The sequence below is a fragment of the Chinchilla lanigera genome, unplaced genomic scaffold, assembly GCF_000276665.1.
Source record: "Chinchilla lanigera isolate Chin_1 unplaced genomic scaffold, ChiLan1.0 scaffold00054, whole genome shotgun sequence".
In the NCBI taxonomy this organism is placed as follows: domain Eukaryota; kingdom Metazoa; phylum Chordata; class Mammalia; order Rodentia; family Chinchillidae; genus Chinchilla; species Chinchilla lanigera.
Window position 1 is genome coordinate 12,306,866 of NW_004955455.1, and position 19,522 is coordinate 12,326,387.

General features: G+C 46.6%; 1 protein-coding gene and 1 long non-coding RNA gene across 3 annotated transcripts in view; one reads left to right on the forward strand and one right to left on the reverse strand.

Annotated features, from left to right (window-relative positions):
- Positions 1-11,663: 11,663 nt before the first annotated feature.
- Srrm4 (serine/arginine repetitive matrix 4) overlaps positions 11,664-19,522 on the reverse strand; it is a 154,892-nt gene continuing 147,033 nt past the window's right edge. The window contains exons 13-15 of one of the 2 annotated variants that reach the window (XM_013520453.1): positions 15,465-17,559; positions 15,325-15,392; positions 11,664-12,038 (exon numbers count right to left, since the gene is read on the reverse strand). In XM_013520453.1, the coding sequence (XP_013375907.1) occupies positions 17,256-17,559 (304 nt within the window). In that variant the 3' untranslated portion in view covers positions 11,664-12,038; positions 15,325-15,392; positions 15,465-17,255. Of the gene's footprint in view, positions 12,039-15,324; positions 17,560-19,522 lie in introns of both variants that reach the window. The other variant, XM_013520452.1, reaches the window with a different exon arrangement.
- The window catches only part of LOC102017953, a 49,787-nt gene continuing 49,591 nt past the window's right edge, over positions 19,327-19,522 (forward strand). The window contains exon 1 of the long non-coding RNA XR_262857.2: positions 19,327-19,508. This is a non-coding gene — a long non-coding RNA (uncharacterized LOC102017953). The remainder of the gene's footprint in view (positions 19,509-19,522) is intronic.

The following is a 19,522-nucleotide window of genomic DNA, read 5'->3' on the forward strand; positions in this document are numbered from 1 at the left end:
GAGTGTGTGTGTAGATCTGAGTGGTGGGAGTGTGTTTACAGGCGGATGGACTGTGTTTATGGAGTGGAAGCCTCCTGGCGGGCGTGCTCTGGAAAGCCTCTCCTTCCCCACCCCAACTGTGTCCCTTCCACAACTCCACCCTGAAATTTTCAGGCCTCTCTGCCTGGATTAGGGGACCAGAAGAGTAGAGAAGCCTTGATGATCTCCTCCACCTTGTCATTTCAAGGTCAAGGAGCAGGGATGAAGGCTGTGCAGGAAGAAAAATAGAACTCGCAATCATTAGCACTACAGGGTCCTTGCCAGGTGCCAGCTTCTGTCCTAAGCACTTTAAATTTATTCTTCACCATCTATTCTTCCTCCAAATTCTATGAGGAAGAGACTTTTGTCATCCCTGTTTTATAGTTGAAGAAACAGAGGCACTGAGAGTTGACATGACTTGCCTCTGTCTGCCCATGTGTTTAAGCAGCAGAGCTGGGATTTGAACTTAAGCAGTTTTGCTCTTGCCTCTGCTGTTTTCCCTCTGAAATTAGTCATGGATTACATTTATGGAACACTGATTGTGTACAGGCCCTGTGCTCAGTAGTTTTGTTCATGACCTCGATTCTTTAGGGTTCAGAGAGGTGAAGCCGCCTGCCCCAGGCCACACAGCCAGTGGGATATTGCTACATAATAAGATCCAGGATGGGACCATATCACATGGTAATATCCAGATATTGCCTAGGCTTTGCCCAGTGATTTTCCCTCACTGCTGTGTCCCATTCCCTCTGGGGTTCTTGCTGCCTTTGTGGGTCAAATCAGCTTTCCGTTTTGGGAAACTGAGAAGGCAGGCAGCTGCTAGTCCTGCTGACCAAGCCACCCTGTGAGAAGTCTGCTAACACATGAAAAAGTGGTGAGCAACCCCTGCCAGCTGTCATCAACTGGGTGAAAATAAGAGGCCAGGGAGAGAATCAAACCCCCAGATTGATTCTCCCAGGGAAGGTGAGACCCCAAGGGCACGTACGTGTGTATGGGTGTAAATCTGTGTGTGTGTGTGCATGTGCAGTCATGTGCAGCTGATAAGGGGTAAGAGACGTTAGATCCCAGGAACCAGAGGAAGGCCTCTTTTTCTTGGCTGTCATTTTCTTAAAGCTTTCACTTGGGGAATACTACAATTAACCCTCAAAACAGCTCAGGAAGTCGGTGACACCACCCTGCAGTTTTGAAACTGGGGCCAGTGGGCAGAAGCAGGGGCCTGACACAGGTAATGCCAGGACAAAGACAAGGGTTTGACAGTTGCAGAATGTTTGTGCTTTTTTTTTTTTTCTTTTTGGTACCGGGAATCGAACTCATGACCTTGTGCTTGCCAGGCAGGTGCTGTGCCACTGAGCTAAATCCCCAGCCCCTGTCTGTGCTTTTTTATTCTACTATAGTAAAAACAAAACAAAACAAAACAAAACAAAACAAAACAAAAAAACCTTTCTTCCTCTAGGGGAATCCCAGTCTTCAGACCCTCTGCCTAATCTCATTCAGCAACCTCACTTCCATCCCAGACTGAGTCAGCGGGCAGAAGGGCTGAGTGAGGCTCTCTGCATCCTCCAAGGCATGGTTTTCTGGTGGTCGTCTTTCCTTTGGTGTCACATACAATTCCAGGGGTGTGGGGCTCTGGTTGGAGGAGTAGATGGATTCTGGGATTCTCCCACATTCACCTAGGCTCCAGATCCAGAAAACCTATGCTCAGGTTCTCTTCCTTCTTTCCTCAGACCCCTGGGATAATGGAATCTGCATACTTGAGGGCAAGACGCCCACAGCAGCATCTCCAGTGTGCCTGTGTGTTGCGGGGGCCAGGAGACCTTGGTAGAAAAGACAGCATCCCATCGGCAGCCTGTAGTCTGGAGTGTCTAGCCCCGCACTGTGCAAGACTAGACACACAACAAATGACTCTGAGAAGTTGACTGAAATGTCTGAAGTAGAAGGTGCTGTAAGCTTTCTAAGAAAGCTTTTATTTCACCCTCAAAGCAGTCCTGGAGAAGTTTGTACTGTTTTCATCCCTGTTCTACAGGAGAGGAAACCCAGACTCCAGGCATGAATTGACTTCCTCATGGTCAACAGTTTGTGGATTCTGAATCCAAGTCTGTCTTACTTTCAAGCCCAGGCCTCTTTCCTCTGAGAAGACAAACAAAATAAAGTTAACAACCCACATATTCTTTTCCTAAGCAAGTCAATAATCTCAGGTGAGTAATGCTTATTTATTGAGCTCTAACTTCCTCCTATTATTTTATCCAAAATTATTTATGGGACTAATCCAAAATTATTTATGGGACTATCCAAAATTATTTATTTACTTCCTGGTCACCTCCAGGAATAATGATGATGATGATGATGATGATGATGATGATAACAAAACCTTATTTACTATTTTGTACCAGTGAGATATATATATGCCAATTGAGGTATTCAATTTTCACCCAAATTGCTCTAAGATAGGTATTTTTGCCCCCATTCACAAATGGTGCTATGGAAGTACAGAGTGATTAAACAACTTGCCCTAGGTCATACAGCTACTAATCTTCACAGCAATCCGACTCCAGCTTTTGTGTTCTTGATGAACACAAAATCATGTGCCAAGCTCTTCTAAGCGCCTTACGTGAGTCACCTCTTTTAGTTTCCTTGGTCTTTGAAGAAGTTGCACGATTGTTAACCACACTCTCCCACTGAGAAGTTTCAACACACGGTCAGCTCTGTACCTCCAAAGCCTGCACTTGGAGCTGTGTCAGGGGGCCTTGTCACTTGCCTCCATCACATGCCTGGCCAGAGCATGGTTCTCTAACCCCAAGAAGGAGGCTGGGCTACCTCTTCCCCCATTTGCTTCCCAGCCTTATTTCTCTGGAATCTTCTCCCAGCCTTCCCAGAACTTCTTAGGAAAGCAAATGATGCAAAAGACACATTGACTTTCAGAGGCCTGGAGGCTGCCTGAGCTGAGCTGGTACCGGGTCAAGTAGAAGAAAGATCCTTACTTCCATACTTGCTACTTGGAAGATGTTCCGTGCTGGCACAGGCACTTGGCAGACTCCATGGCAGCCCTTCTCCACTAATGCACCCCAGAGAAGGGACTCAGGGAGCCACTTGCCCTGCCCCCACCCAGTGTCATTGATGGATACTGCAGCCCAGGACTCTGCTCCTTATTTCTGAGCAGAGACTGAGGAGTCCCCTTGTTTTCGCGACTCCCAAGACTTCCTGTCATGGCTCAAACAGCAATTCTGCATCCAAGGGACTAATCCTTCGACTAACTGGAGTTTTCAGGAAGTGCTAGTATTAGTACTTACTGCTTATGAAGGGAGGTAAAATATGGTGGGTAGAAAATTGATCAGATCTGGGTTTAAGTTTTCTCCTGTGCTTCTCTGAGTGACCTAGTACCTACTATGGTTTGGGTCCTAAGTATTCCTCAAAGGCTCAGGTAGGTAAGGCTTGGCCATTAACATGTGGTGCTATTCGGAGGTCATGGCACTTTTAAGAGGTGGGACCTACTGAAAGGAAGTTAGGTCACTGGGGATGTAACCTTGAAGGGAAGATTGAGATCTTGGCTCCTTCCTGTCTCTTTGCTTCCTGGATGTCATGAGATGTGCCTGCTACATGCTTCCCATCAGGATGTGCTGCCTCACCACAGGCCCCAAGGTAAGAAGGCCAAGCAACCATGACCTGAAACTTTATTTCTTATTTAACTCAGGTTTTTTATCACAGTGATGGAAAGCTGACTAATGCAGCATCTATCTCACAGAGTATTTGTCAGTGTGGATTGTGAAAGGAAATGGTCAAAGGGATGGGTTTGAGCTGGTCACAGAAGTCCTTGTTCATCCCGTTCAAGAGTTAGGCTTTGTCCTGAGCACAGTGAAGAAACACCAAACTATTTGGGGAGGGAGAAGGAGGTGATAAAAACTGAGTTTGGGGAAAATTGCTGGCATCTGTGGAAAGTGTGTTGTGGAGACAGGACTCCTGGGTGACTGGCAGGAGGCAGTTGTGGTTCAGGTAAAATGAGGTCTTGGGTGAAGTTGTTGGTTGAGGAGAGGTAAAGAAGCAGATCAAGTGTTTTGGTTTGGATCTGAAATAGTCCCCCAAAACTCACGTGCTCAAGGCTTAATTGTACTAATGGGCTTTTGGAGGAAGTGATCAGTCATGAGGGCTCTAACTTCACCAAGTAGATTAATACACTGATGAGAACATACTTTGATGTCACTACTGGAGGTGATGGAAACAGGAGGTGGAACCTAGATGAAGGGAGTGCATCATGGGAGTGTGCCCTTGGGGATTACATCTGGTCCCTGGTCCCTTCTTCTCTACATCTTTCTCTTTCTCTCTGCTTCCTGGCTACCCTGCAATGGGCAGCTTTTTTCTACCATGTCTTTCCACCACGCTATTTCTGCCTCACTACAGGTCTAAAGCAACAGAGCCAGCTGACGATGACTGAGCCCTCTGAAACCACAAGCCAGAATAAATCTTCCGTCCTTTAATTTGTTTTCCTCATGTATTTGGTCACAGTGATGAAAACTGACTAATGCAGCATGTTGAGTGGGTGACTGGAAGAAAGGGGAGGGGAAGCTTACATCCCATGTGTTGCTTTGTTTTTAGACCCAGGCAAGGGGGTGGGCGGTAGTGCCATTCAACGAACACATGAGGAATAGCAGAAGCAGGGAGTGGGAGATACAGTCTGTTCATTTACTCATTCCTTCCTTCATTGCATATTTATTCAGTGATTATGTGCAAAGCACTAGCCTAAAGGGGAGAGAGGAAGCAGTGTCTGAAACCAGTCCCTGATTTTGAGCATCTCAGTAAATAAACAAAATATACAATTAAAGTGATTTCAGATACAGAAAGGTTTAAGGAAGGAAATAAAGACCTCTGGCTACTTTGTCATCTCATTTTCTGTTATTGTCTTCCCCTGACTCAAAGTATTTCACTCACCCAGGGTTCCTTTGTGTCCCTCAAACAGAAGAGCTAAGCATATAGTCCTGCCTGAGGTCTTTTGTCCTGCTGTTCTGACAGCCTAGAATATTACCCACCCACCCACCCGGGCCTCCATGTATCTGGGCTCTTAATTCATTTGTGTCTCTACTTAGGTTTCACCTCCTCAGGGAACTCTCTAACCACATAGTCTAAAGTCAGGTTCTCTCATACTGGCTAATTTAATTTTCTTCATAGCCTTTGCCACTAACTAGTAGTATTTTTCATCTCTAATTCTTTGTAGGTTACTTGCCTCTCCATTACCATGAATGCTGCACAAAGGTAGAGGGTAGGGACTTCAGTCTGACTGTTTACAGCTGTATCACTGGTACCTAGAATAGAGCTCAGCATATAATAGGGGTTCAATAAAGTTTGTGAAATGTGGTTGTCATTAATGTCGTTTACCAAGCGTTTCTGGTTTCTGCTTCTCCCACTTTCTGGGTACATAGTAGGTGGCAAGACACTTCAGGATGCCCTGTGGTTCAGGAGGGCACTGTAAATAGTTGTAGCCAATGAGTTGTAAGGAGAAATTATGTCTGTCTCTGATAGTTCAAAGTCTTTAATACTGATGGGAGATGTTTGGTGCCATTCAGGCAAGACTCTTGGGTGAATTCTTTTCCCCTTTGCGCTATGATCCTCCACATCATTGTCATTACCATCACAGGTGCCTAGGCTGTCCCTGCAGGTCCAAGGTGCACATGAATGAGAAATAAATCTCTGTTCTTTCAAAGGAAGAAGTCTTGGACTTACTTGTTACTGCAGAATAACTGGCTAATTCTGACGGATAGACTTTCTAATTGTGTCTCTCGGTGGTTGTTGGCATTGCTGTATTTAAAAGACCATTTTCCACGCTAATGTTGTTCTGAGGGATAAAGCATTATTTCTCCTGGTCTGCCAAAAGCACGGCAGAGAAAGCTGTACATATTTCTTAAGACATTATGACACATACAATTATAAGCCCCTTATAAGGCATGATCAAAAATACAATGAATGTTAAAATTTGTTTTTTAAAAAGTTTATTACAGTAAAAGACACATAGTTTTCAAAATATTACCCATCATTTTGAACATACTGATGCTATTGTTCTTGCCATTTTCTGAAGCAGTTCTGGAAGTCCTCTGTCATGAGTGTCTGGTTGTGCTATCTCAATGTCCTAAATTGACTCAAAACATTTGTCTATGGTGGTCATTTTGACTTTGGGGAAGAGTCAGAAGTCACACAGTGCTAGATCCAGTAAAGTAGACAAGGACACATCATAATGTATTTATAAGCCTGCCTTTCCATTGTTTGGTACTGCCAGCAACATTCACTGTATTTTTTGATCATGCCTTGTGAAGACAGTCATGTAAGAAGACTTCCAGACCTGCCTCAGAAAGGGGCAAGAAAAATGGGATATGTACGTTTGAAGTGTGTGTGTGTTTGGGGGGGGGGAGTATTTTACAGAATATTAATGGCAGTATGTCTTATTACAATGATTTTTTAAAAATTAAACATTTACTATCTATTTCAGTCATACCTTATATACAGAGTGTGGCTCTGAGTTCTTTGGGAAAGAGTTGGGAGGTCCGCAGTCTTGAATGCCCTCTCCCAGATAATCTAAGCCTTAGATCGGGAGCTGGTTTGACCAGCTGTCAACCATGATGTCAGGCAACTGTTTTGCAAATGCTTTGTTTTTTAATTCTGAGGGTGGCAGCTCATGGGCGTGTTCAGCTTAAGAAGTTTCTTAAGGTTTGTGCATGGAGTGGGAGGAAGTCTAGAAGAGCTGAGGAGAATATACAGAGATTGGTGATGGAGAGATATGAATAAGCGCTCTCCTTTGGGCAGGTGTTTTAGCTTCACTCTGAATATGAATTAGAATAAGCCTTATCTGTGCACAACAGACCATCAAAATAATAGTAGCTGAAACAAGAGTAAAGTTTATTTCTTCCTAATGTTGAAGTTCAGAGACATTCTGCCCATTGCTGGGCTGATGCACTTGCCTCTAAAATCCTATGGGACTGAAACTCCTCCTAGCATATTTCTCCATCTGTATGAGCTCCATTTCCAGTGCTACCACATGAGCTAGCTTGTCATTCAAGTTCTGGCAATCACATCTACCTTCCAGATAGCCAACAGAAGGAAAGAATGAAGAAAGAAGAGCACATGGCAAATGCCTTTTATAGAAATCTTTGGGAGCTACCTTGTGAAACATCCACCTGCATCTCATTGGCTAAAAGTAGTCACATGGGAAAAACTACCTGTAGAGGAGTCTGGGAAATACAGTCTTTATCTGAGTAGTTCTAAACTTAAACATTGAAGGATTTCATGACCACAGGTAAAAGAAGAATGGTTTTGCGGAGACAACTAAAAAATTTGCCATATCCAGAGAGAATGAAGATAGATTTTTGCAAGAGCATCCTAAAAATTTCTTTAAACTAAATTCCTTTAGAAAAGTGGTGGGAAATATGGGTTCCTCTGTACTGAAATGCTGATGTTTTCATACAGAAAACTCTGCTTGGGATTTCAGATGGCTTACAGACTCTACGAAGCTAAAGTATGAGATGTTATGGAGTGCCTTAATTTAGAATAAGATTTGAGGGAAGGGAGGCTGAAGGGGAAAGACTGTGTGTGTGTGTGTGTGTGTGTGTGTGTGTGTGCCAACTCCAAGCCTGTTTCCCTTTGGCAATATGATTACTTGATGTGGTTGGTGTTGTTTATTTTGGGTTTAGATTTGAGAGTTGATTGTCAAAGGGAACCAGTTTTGGACATTGAGAAAGTATGTGGCCAATTTCCAAGCAAAGGGAGAAAAACAAAAGTTGCTATGAATCATGATCACCTGCAGGCTGGCCATAGTTAATGGTGCAGAATAATATTCCAGAGAATGGTAACTAGAAAAGTAATCCCACCCTGGGAGCACAGGCATGAACGGTGCTCCTTATCTCCCCACGGAGGCACTGATACTAGAACAGCTTGGGTAGAAAATGTTGACAACGTGTCAGTGCTGTCAGGCATGGGGAAGAATTTGGTGGCGAAAGGTGAGAAGAGATGATTTGACCTGGAATCCTCCCAGAAACTTGTCATGAGCTTACCTGAGCTATCATTGGGCCTGTCCAGCTTTCCTTCCTCCACCCTGGGTGCACAGGGTAATGTGTATCTCTCTGTTGCCTTCTTGTTCTCAGGATCAGTGACAATGTTACTAACTCAGGCAGACACTTTGCTAAATATCCTATGAGAACAACCTCTACTGATCTTCACAGCAGTCTTCTGAGACTGATACTTCTATTTTCCCATAAGAATGTAAAAAACTCGAGTCTCAGACAGGTTAGGTCATATATACATAGACACGGCTAGAAGGTAGAAGAGACAGGCTCATATCCAGGTATTTCTGACTCCCAAGTCTGCTTTAGCCACTCCATTTAAAAACGGCACCATTCTCTAATACGAGGGTATCTCTCCAGTGCCTCACACAGTGCTGGCTGAATAGTAGGTACTATGTCCACCTTCTATCTATGTTACCTTCGCCCCTTCCCAAGGTGTGTGCATGAGAGATCCTGAGGGTCTTTGTGTGGGACATGGCATTGCCTTGCCACAATCCTCTGAGCTACGCTCTCTACTCTGTCCCTTCCTATAAACTAAAAATTGCCCAGCTCACAAATGAATGGGTCCTGGAAGAGAATGGAGCTGGCAATCCTGGGCAGATGCAATCATTTGACAGAGGCCATGTGCCAGGCAAGGCACTCCCTGCTGGGCATACCGGATGAACAAGACAGAGAAGGCTGTTGTCCTCATGGAGATGGGCACTAAACAAATAAACAAAGCAATTACAGGTAGTACTAAGTGCTGTGGAAGACAGCACATGGGGTGGGGGATGGGAACCAACTTCCTGCAGGGGCTTTCCTGCATGGGCCCTGGGCGCACACAGTTGCCCTGTCTGAGGTTCTCTCCTCTTCTCTTCTTCTCTAAGCCCTTTTCTCTCCTTGGCCAATTCCTACTCATCACCCAGCGTCTGCCTAAAGGCCAGGTTTTCCTGTGACAGCTTTCTTGACCCTTCATGGCCGTTTTAGATGCCCTTTGGAATCACCCTGATCCTAGCACCTAGCTATGCCACTAGCAGCTGTGTGGCCTGGGTAAGCCTGTCTGTGCTTCTGTAAAATGGTCCTTACAAAGCATCTATCTCATAAAGATGTTGCGAAGAGGAATACTTAAGTAATTAATGATAACATGAGCGAAGCATCCCCGGCACATACTTGGTCCTGCATAAGTGCTGGGTGTTGCTGCTGCTGGCCTTGCTGACATCACAGTAGCAGCTTGTAGTGCACTGCAGGACATTGGAGCTGGATGGCATTTTAGGCACCATCTAATTCAGTGCTTCTCCAGCCTGGTTTCATATTAGAATGCCTTAGGAGGCCTTTCAGACACACTGACAACCAACAGCCACCCTCTGGGATGTTTCTTCTCTGAACAATGAGACCCAAGCGTGTGTAGTTGCACAAAGTTCACAGGTGGTTTTAATGCACAGCCAGGGTAAAAAACCTCTGGCTTAATTCAACCCCTTTTAACAGGTAGAGTAGCATTTGCTTAGGGTGTTGCAGGAAGGCAGGAGTCAGCCCTGGCTTTTGGAAGTTTTGCTTTCAGAGATGGTTTCTCCTACCCTTCAGTCCCCTGTCTGTCACCGAGTAGAAAGGCTAAATGTGTGTCTGGGGTGTTGAATGCATGGCCACCGCTTCTTGGCCCTCAGGCAGCTGCATTCTGCCTGGTGGTTACAGAAAGCTCTCCGGAAGAAGGTTCCTCTCTGCAGCCAGGACAGCATGGGCTGGGAGGGGGTGGAGCGCCTGCTCAGGCCAATCACTGGAAAAACAAACTCTTGGATTCCTGTAACTGAGAGCCAGAGCAGGAGATGGAAAGGTAAAGAAAGGTCTCTCCACAAATCACCAAGAGGAAGCTGACATCAGTCGCAGGGACAGCCTCTTGGCAGCCGTACTTTCTGGTAAAAGCTGTCTTATCAGCTAGCTCTGACTTGATGAGGTGCACAGCTTTGGGCATAAAGAGGTGTAGCAGAAGTGGCACAGGGAGCCACAGACCCAGCTCCAAATACCCAGTGTGGGCAGTGCAGCCTTGTGTCCAGAACCTCAACTTTGTCATCTGCCAAATAGAGCTAAGTAGCACTGTGAAAATAAAATAAGTTGTTGGGTACATATAGCACTTGACAGTCAGCCCATAAAAAGTTATTATTAATAATGAGTGTTAATTATTATTATTTAGTGATGAAGCCTCAGCGTGAGACACTGGTGGTGCTTTACTTAAGAGTGTTTTAAAAGAAAGAAACCAATGTGAGGATAGTTATAGATGTACCCAAAGGAGGTTATTCCTTTCAGTTGAATTCCAAGGCATATTTCTACTTGGGCAGCACACACGGCTAGCAAGGTTGCAACCTGTTTTATTTGATATTCCTCCCTAACTCAACTGTGTGAAGGGGCGGTGGAAGGACCCCCTGGTAGCCCTGGGGATGGAGGGAAGGGTGAGACACGTCCTCCTCCGTGGCCCCTAGGATGACATATCATTCCTGTACACACACACACACACACACACACACACACACACACACACATTTTGACTCATACAGTGCTGGGAAAAGCAAGGAGTTATGAACATGTTTTTTTAAAAAAAAAATCAAGAGATTTTAGCTAAAAATCAGATTTGGCTGAAAAGTTGGAGATTTGGCAACACTAACCTGAGATGTTTACCTGGTCTATGGATACCGGGCTCCCCATTTCCCCGCAGTCTAACCTCATCCACTCCCCTCACCTGCCTGCTGCCTGGCTGTCTTCAACCCCTGCCCTGGAGGGAAAGACACATTCTAATTCTACACTGACAACATTTCTGGAGGCCTCCACGGAGGGCATTACAGGCCCTCATTTTTCCAACTTGGCTGCCTTGGGCTGTCTACATGAACTCCACGGCCGCAGCTCAGGTTCAATTTAGAAAACAGTAATTTTGTTCACTAGCATTCATTAAGTGCTTTCCAAGCACTGCGTTTTTTTAAAAAAAATCTACCATCTCATTTAGCTTCCAAAAACAGCCCAGGGAGGTAGCTGTTGCTCTCTCATTTTACAGATGAGCAAACCAGACACTCACAGGGTGTAGCTGTCATCCAGTGCCCCTGAGCTCATAGAGGTAGGACCTAGACCTGAACCCAAATCTTTGGACTCTAAAAGTCTGTGCCCAACACTGAACTTGCTCCCAGTGATCAAAGTCTCCAGACAAAACAACGGGACTGAAGAAGGCTGGCTATTCGTTGCTCAAGGAGGAGTGGAATCAGCCTGTCAGGACTCTGTCACCAACTCTAGAGCCTGGCTGTTGAGCTCATGGCTTTACTTTCCCAGGCTTCAGTTCCCTTCTTGGTAGTAACAAGACCCCAACACCTACCCCAAATGCTGTCAGTGCAGATTGTACTGTTGTCTGATGGCAGTATAGTTATATCTAAGACAATTCGCGTAACGTACTTCTGGAAAGGTCTCCTAAGGTGTGCCACAGGTGCTGCTAATGTGTACGTGAAACTCAAATACTCTCTGGCATGTTTGGAAGATTAAAGGAGTGATCTGGGCACCATGAGCATGTATGACATGCAGCAGGTGCTGTGTAAGAGTTCCGTCTCCCTCCCTCCTCTGTATATCCCATGTAGACAGAGCACGCTGGGCCAGTTATGAGAACACCATACCATGGGACCTTTAATTAGAACAGAGACTTGTTTCATACAGACTGAAAACCCGGAAACCCCGGGAAGGTGATGCTTAGCTGTGGAAACCAAAAATCAGGCAAGCCACGGCCACTGTGTCGCTGGGCAGAGGACACTGGCCTAGGATGCTGGAGGACACAGCAGTTTCTTTCTTCCTGATGTGGATGCTCCAGGCAGACTGGCTCGTCAGGCTGAGCTGGGTTGGTGAGGGGTCCTCTCACCAACTTGAGATTTTCCAAATGGTAGTGCCAGACCTCAATAAAGAGACATGAGTTTGAGGTACACTGAGACCTGGGCCAAGGTGGTAGATTCTGCTAGCTCCCAGGCCAGTTACCACTTGAAGGAACAGCTAAGAGTGGGGAGAGAAGAGACACAGTGTGGAAGAAAAAGTCTTCACAGCATAGGTCCCTGAAGAAAGAGCTACCAAGGGAGTGTGGGGACATGGAGTTAGGCAGATCCAAGCTTAAGGGAATTTGAGCATGAAAGTTCCCTCCTGAGCCTCAGTTTTCCCATCTGAAAAGTGGTCATAGGACTTATATCACTGGCTTATTGGAATGGATTGTACAAAATATGGTCTGACAATGAACAGTAGTTAAATCCAGGCCCTGGCAAAGCCAGCTAGGTCTTTCCCATGGCGACTCAGGATCGGTGGGCTTGGAGAGAAGCTCAAGCTAAGTACAGAGGATTTTAACCCAGATTACAAAGAGTTATCAAGGTGCACGACACCTCTAGGTGTTCTTGATCTGACTGTAAGATCCAGCTGTTGTAAACTCTCTCAGCAAATGATGTCCATGTCCTGCCTTTTTGTTTCTTTCATTAGTGGGTGCCCTTTGGCCTACAGCAGAAGACACACAGACACTATCCAACAGTATGGAGTCAACAGCATCAGTGCTAAAGTCCCCCACCCCATGCTGCCAACAACACTTAGGTTAAGCCCCACTTTACAGATGATAAGACTGAGGCCCAGGACCAATTTCATTTCATCCCCACAGACACACAGGCAACAAAGTCACAAAGGAATGCCATTCCAGTCTCTGGTTCAGCTCATTAGAAGGTAAAGCATAGCTTCTCTTGCCTGGAGAAGCAGGGGTACAATTTTCTTTTTTTTCTTTTTTTTTCTTTCAAGGAGTTGTGACTTTTTAATATAAATTGGTTCGTGCACAGGCATTTGATTCTTCAATTAATTTCCATCTAAATGAGGTTTTCCTGGAGATAACCAGTGTTTTAGTTCCATTTGGGTTTAATTTGTATGACGGAAGCCTCCGTTTCTGCCAATTCCAATTTGTTCGGTGATTCTAGCGCTCATTACCTGGGTGATAATGCCCTGCTGCAGCCAGCAGCATCTGAGCTGAGAGATGGACCGATTTTCAATAACAATTCAGTGGAGGAGGTGGTCCCTCCCCTTTCCCAGTGCCACTCAATAAATAGGAAATAAATTATTAAATAATCCATGTTTTGATGAGGGGTCCCCATCATAAGTATTTACAACGCAAAGCAACAGCTACCGAGAAAAACGAAAACAAGAACAAAACAAAATGAAAGAAAGTAAACACCCAAACACCCAAACAAACACAAACTGGCCACAGGCAGAGAAGACGATGATCATGTCGATCATGGGCTCATTTGGTGTAGAAATAAGAAAGGAGAGGTTTCAATTATAAAACAAACAAACAAACAAAAAAACCAACTTCATGACATGACATACCTGGTTTAAATTTTTCAGCTGGGTTCAGTTAGCCAGTAGGAGAGGGGGACATGTTTTAAGGAATTTTGTTTCTGATGCTATTTTATCAGACCAACATTCCTATTCAGTTGGAGGGGAAAACAAAGCAAGATGTGCGCACACGAGACTACTTTTGAATATTTGTGGGAAACAAGAAGTGAAAAGATGACAGCAGGAGAAAACTGGAAGTTGGGCTAGAGAAGGGGGAAAAACGCTTTCTGCAACCTCTGGCAGTACCCTAAATTTTGACCTTTACAAGCCAAACATTTGGGGCAAATGAAGTAAAGGAGGCTGACTGAAACTGAGCTCCTTCTGTCTTTCCAAATTCTTCATTTTATTCTGCCGCTGAAATACCGAGCTTCCTTCCAAGAAGGAAGCAGACAGCAGTGTGGTCAACTTCGTTGAACTGGAATGGTTCTATGCTGAGGGTTTTCAGTTAGCTTTTTCTAACGAACTGAAAGGGATTTATATCTTGCTTTTCATTTTCATTCTCATGATTGAAAACCTCCTAAAAATTTTTGAAGCTCTTCTCGTCTTTCCTCTGAGTCTCAGTGAAACCTACTGTCTTTGGTGAGTCTTCCAGGCTTCAAGTCAACATTTGTGATTATTTCTCAAAAAGATTTTCACTTCAAAGAGGTGAGAACTTTGACCCAGGAAAGGGATCACTCTGTCCAGTTTCACTCATTTACTGCACACCCACCGCAGGAAGGGCAAAGGGCTTGGGTGTCATACTGCCGGATCTCATGCTGCTTCCCCTCCCATTTTGGATGGTGGTTTTTGAGCCAAGTCCTTCTAGCGATCTATCTATTTGCTGGGAGCAGAAGGTAGTGAGGATAAAGCAGACACAGCAACAGCAATACTAGGGAATGATGACTTTGGCTAATTGAAGTTACCGGTGCCTCAACAAGAATTCTATTTTTGGATAGAATACAAGAAGTGTAAAAGAAATTAGAGAAATATACCACAGGGTGGAGAGAGAATTTCCCCCTGGGAGGCAGCTAACCAACTTCCTGCAAGCTTTCCCTGGGATAAGGATGCTCCCTTGGTTGAGTTAGGGCCGGGTAGCCACATTGCCAGGAAAACAACCAGGGATGCTGCAAAAGTTTCACCAAATCCAAAGCTGGACCAGACAAGCTGACAAGTGCAAGGCCATGGACGGTGGCTTTGGAAAGGGCAAGAACCCTCTGCAGCCAGCAGCTAGAAGATACTGTCAGTTGTGAGAGGCTGGACTGATTAGGATTTGTGAATCCTAGTTTCCAGGGATGGGCTCAGAAATTACGTCCTTGGGGGAAACATCTGGATGTTCCCTCTATTTTATCTTATTTCCTAACTGCAGCCCAGGTGCCTCCCAAACGGCTTGTTACTAGGAATTTCAATTTTGTACAGTTTTACTATAAGTGCTAATTTTAGACTCCAGCCCCTGATGTTAGCTGTGACACCATGGGGTCAAGCCAGTGTCTTAGCTCATGAGCTCTTTGGCTGCCCTTCTCTTCCTAATACCTCCGTGAGATAGCTGGTGAGCAGGGTCTGGGTCACGGGCCTGAACTTCTCAACGTCTCACTGAGTAATAAACCTGGGGACTCGTGTGCTTCTGGGCCAACTCCAGAATGTTCTGGACTCAGCTTCAGAGATGCATAAAACTAATTTACAAGTTCTCCCACCTCCCGAAACACATACAAACATACATACACACAAAAAATCCTTCCCGTATAAATAAGTAAATGAATAAATAAATAAATACCGCTAGGGATGAAAGAAAGCTATCATCACATAAATAAATAAATAAACAAATAGATAAATAAATAAAATAAATAAAAGTTTTGCTAGGAGCCGTAGGCAAAATGGTCCCCTGGAAGTGTCTGAACAAAGACAGTGTGCATGGGAGGTGCCCAGGCCCTCTCAGCCAACCTACTAAGGAGGTTGGGTGGCTTCAGGAAGCCTTTGTCTCCATGAAGAGAGACTGGAGTCCAGTCTGGGTTCCTGGGCGGGGAAGAGGGTTATTTACAGTTGCTGTACATGTCCTCCCGGCGCACCCGCCCTTGTCCCAGGCACCTGCCATCCGGCCTTCTGCAGTGACAGCATTGAAATCCACGAGTCTGGTGGACAGGCTTTGGTCTGGGCTAGAGGCCATCGTGAGAAGGCCAGGTTCTGCACTGCAGCCTGGAGACACTTGCTCCTCTCTTGTGCTGGAGGAAGGACTTTCAGAGTGGTTGCCGCCCTTGGGGAGTTGTCATCTCCTCCCTCAGAGTGGGGGAGCTGATGTGATGGGAAAGATCAGGTGGGGAGAGATTACCGCGTCCAAGAAAAAACGGGTTTTCCAAGCATTTTCCTTGGAGCGGGAAGGCTAAAACTCAAGCTGGGCATTGTCCTCCTCCTTACATGCCCTGTCCCGTTGCTACTGCCACCACAAACTTGAGACTCGCCCACAAGGCTCCGGAAAGCCATGCAGCTGGTGAGGGGGATGCCCTGGAGTTATTTTAGGGAGCTCCTCCCTGGCTTGTGTGTTCTCAGTGCCTCCTGCGGATGAAGCAGCTGGTGGTATTTGTGTGTCAGAGGGCAGCTTACCCTTGCTGCCTGGCCCCAGGCAGGGGGAAGGTGAGTGAGAGCAAAAATGAATCCAGGGCTTTCCCAAGCTGATAAGAAATCTCAGAAACTAGCAAAAGCTCCAGATACGGAGCACTCAAGCCCCTCACCTGCAGACTCTCTGAATTTTTGTCTTTGTTTCATCCTGGCAAAAGTCCTGAGGCAAGGAGAATGGTTTAGGCTGAAGGGTGGGAGGGGAAGTGCCAGGCTGCCCCGGGTAGCATTGGGGTGTGGCAGTCTACGGAGTGGGGAGGGGGTGGACAGGCGCCAACTGGTGGGCAAGGCCAGACTGGCTGGCGCTGGGGGCTGGCAGCTGGCCATGGCACCGGGGAATGTTTAGCAGATGGTCCCATGGAATTAAATCGGTGCCAGCTAGCAGGACTGAGGCAAACTGGGGACGCAGGTCAGTAGTCAGGGCTGTCCTGACTGTTCCACTAGCTCCCTTCCTGTGGGGTGGCAGGGACCCTGTGAACAACCAGGAAGTATTTTGTGTGAGTCATGGAGTGGCCTGTGCTCTGTGCCAGTGGGACCTGATGGGCTCCTTCTCCTGACCACGCTAGCATATTGGAAGTAACAGGTGACCTCTGCCTTTTTGCTTCTACACTTGTAACCAGGGATCTCATCTCTAATCCCCTGACATCTGCCGCCATCTCTGATGCCCATGTCCCCTATGCTTGTCCTCTCTTCTAGGACCCAAGGCCCCCCAGGCTTAGCTCTGCCCATCTAGGGAGATTAAAGGCCTGGCTGCTTACCTCGGACCTCAACTGCCCTTGGCCTCCATTCTCACCTGTTCTTGGAATGGGGGCCCATAAACATGCAGCTATGAGAGTGGATGGTAGCAAGAATGAAAACAAGGGCAGGTGGCATGAGTCGCTCTTGGCCTTCTGTACACATCTTTCAAGCAGTGAGTGAGCAGAGTTGTCTCCACACATTGCTAGCCGGGTTCAGAGCTTTTGAGTCACAGACCCACTGCTTCTCACAAAACGGTGAGGTGATGCAAAAAAAAAAAAAAAAAATTCTCTCCATATGCCCAGGCCTGAGTTGAGCCCCAGGGTGGTGCTGGTAGAGGCTCCTAGCAACTTCACACAGGGAGGTGCAGCCCCTATGCCCTCATTTCCTCCTCCCCAGGAAAGCAGGCAGGACAGGGTCCAGGAGCCCTGCATATCTGTCACCAGCAAGAAGGTAAGGAGGACAGGTGTAGGAGAGGCTGGCAGAGCCAAAAAAGTCCCCAGAGCAGCTGGCTCAAGGGACAACCTTTGCTTAGCGCCTCGTGCTAGAGTAGCTGTCTGCTGAGCTGTAGCTCCGGCTCCGGCTCCGGCTCCGGCTCCGACTCCGGCTCAGGGAACCCAGGCTGGGGCTGCGAGAGCCGGAGCTGCTGCTACTGCGGGTCCTGCTCCGGCTCCGGCTCAGGCTCCGACTTCGGCTGCGGCTCTCACTGCGGCTCCTGGAATAGCTGCGGCTGGGTGAACGGCTGCTGCTACTGCTGTACCAGCAGGAGGCGCTGCTGAGGCTGCTGGACGATGAGGGGCTGGGCCGGTAGTAAGGGATGGGGCGTTTCCTGGCACTGAGGGAGACCAGAGAAAGAACGCGTGAGAGCTAGGCTCCTCCTTGTTCCCAGGGAAAGCAGTAGCTTTCCATTCCCCAGTCCCTTAGGAGAAACAAACAAACAAAACCCTGTCCCTTCCTTTTCACTTCTCTTGCAGTTCTGAGACCACCAAAAAGTCTCAACTTAGTACTGGTTTGTCTTGAAAAGTGATTGTCTCACCTATTTTTCTTTTTCTTTTTAATATTTTACCAAAGCAAGCCCAGGACTCAGAGCCTCCAACTGGCAGCAGAACAAACATCTAAATATTAACTACAGTTTTGGTTTTGCCATTTTTACTTCTACTAGAACTATTTCTAGAAGGTTCTATTTCTAGGCCAGAGAGGCTGATTTTTCATTTACTGCCATGTATCAAATTTCCTGAAAGGGCTATACTGTTTAACCATTGAAAGAAAATTAAATCCACAGTACAGTTATAAGCAAGCAAGGGAAAATGGTAATGCTGACATGACCGAAGTTTGGGAAACACTGAATGGGTCAACTGAGATAGATTATTTGGAGGTGACTAATGAAAGCCTTTTGGAAACACCACTGTCTCCATCTCAGCCTGCCTCCGAGCTGACCCAAGGGGCTGGACTGGGTCTGGATCCAAGTTCTGGCTCTGTAGGTTTTTGGGTTCTTCCACCCACCTACAATCAAAAGCCCATGAAAATGGGGGAAATGAGTTTCTCTATCATTTGACCAAATTGGAGTGCACAAAAGTATCAGGCAGAACAAAAGCCAGGAAATACCCCATATGGAGATTTAGCCAGGCTTTGGCCTGGCAGAGGAGAAAAGTATTGAATCCTTCTGGGCGTCGGGCCTAGCCAGTGGCAATTTACACTCTCAGCACGAAGAAGCTTGGAGAAACAATTTATCTTAAAAAAAAAATGCTGACTTTTAAAGATCCATTTTACCTTCTTGGTTACAAAGGACATCTTCAGTCAAGAGACCACGGATGGGGCAGGGAGCTCTGAGGGATATTTGAGAGAGGCACTGCATCGCTCTGCTCTTACTGCTAGCCACCTGTCCTGTTTTCTCCAGGGAGGAGCTGCTGGACTGACAGGCTCCCTGCTCTCCATAGGCCTCTGGGTTGAGTGGATTGATGATGCCTGAGAGGCCAGTCCACTCAGGACAGCATTTGGCCGTTCTTCCAACTTTCACGGCCTGAGAAGGTAGTTTCCCTTCACACCTTGGGCTTTTCTGCCCCAGCTTCTCGCCTCTGAGGCCGCTACAGGTAACCTTACCCACCTATTCCAATCATCCAGTCAATAACAATGGTACCCAGTGTGTTCTGCATTTCAGTTTACAAAGTCCTGTCACATGCCTTTGCTTCCTTTCATTTCATCTCATGATACTCCTGGGAGTTATTTCCTCCAATATTTCATGGGTGAGAAAACAGCCTGGCACCCCCTAAAGGGGAAGTGAGGAGACTTTTTAGGTCACCTAGGAAGCTGCACAAGCCGACTGTGACTCCAAATCGTGTTCTCCCCATTATCTACCAAGGCTCCCTTCAGGGAGGACTCACAGCAAAGGAAGCCCCGCCCCCGCCAGTATAATTAACTGCATGCAGGTCTGTTTAAATCTGGGTGTGCAGGTTTGAAGGTAGGAAGATGGCTGCATCACCAGGACAACACCCTGCTCTAGGGCTTGGGCTCCTATATACGCTGGTCAGACCCCTTTCCTTTCTGGGCCTGTCATCAACCCAGGGCCACACCCTGTTCCTCTGGCCCAGCTCAACCCTTTCCCAGATGCCCGGTCCCCAGCCCTCTTGGACCCACCCTGCTCTCCCTACAGGTACAGGAGTTTTGACCTAAGAGATGACTCAGGCTCCAAGTCTTCCAAGCAAAGCATTACTTCAATTTTTGAGAGAAATGCCTCCTGAGCTCCCACAATCCTCAGGGAGGCACAAGGAGACTCTGAGGTCCCAGGTAGGAACGGGGGG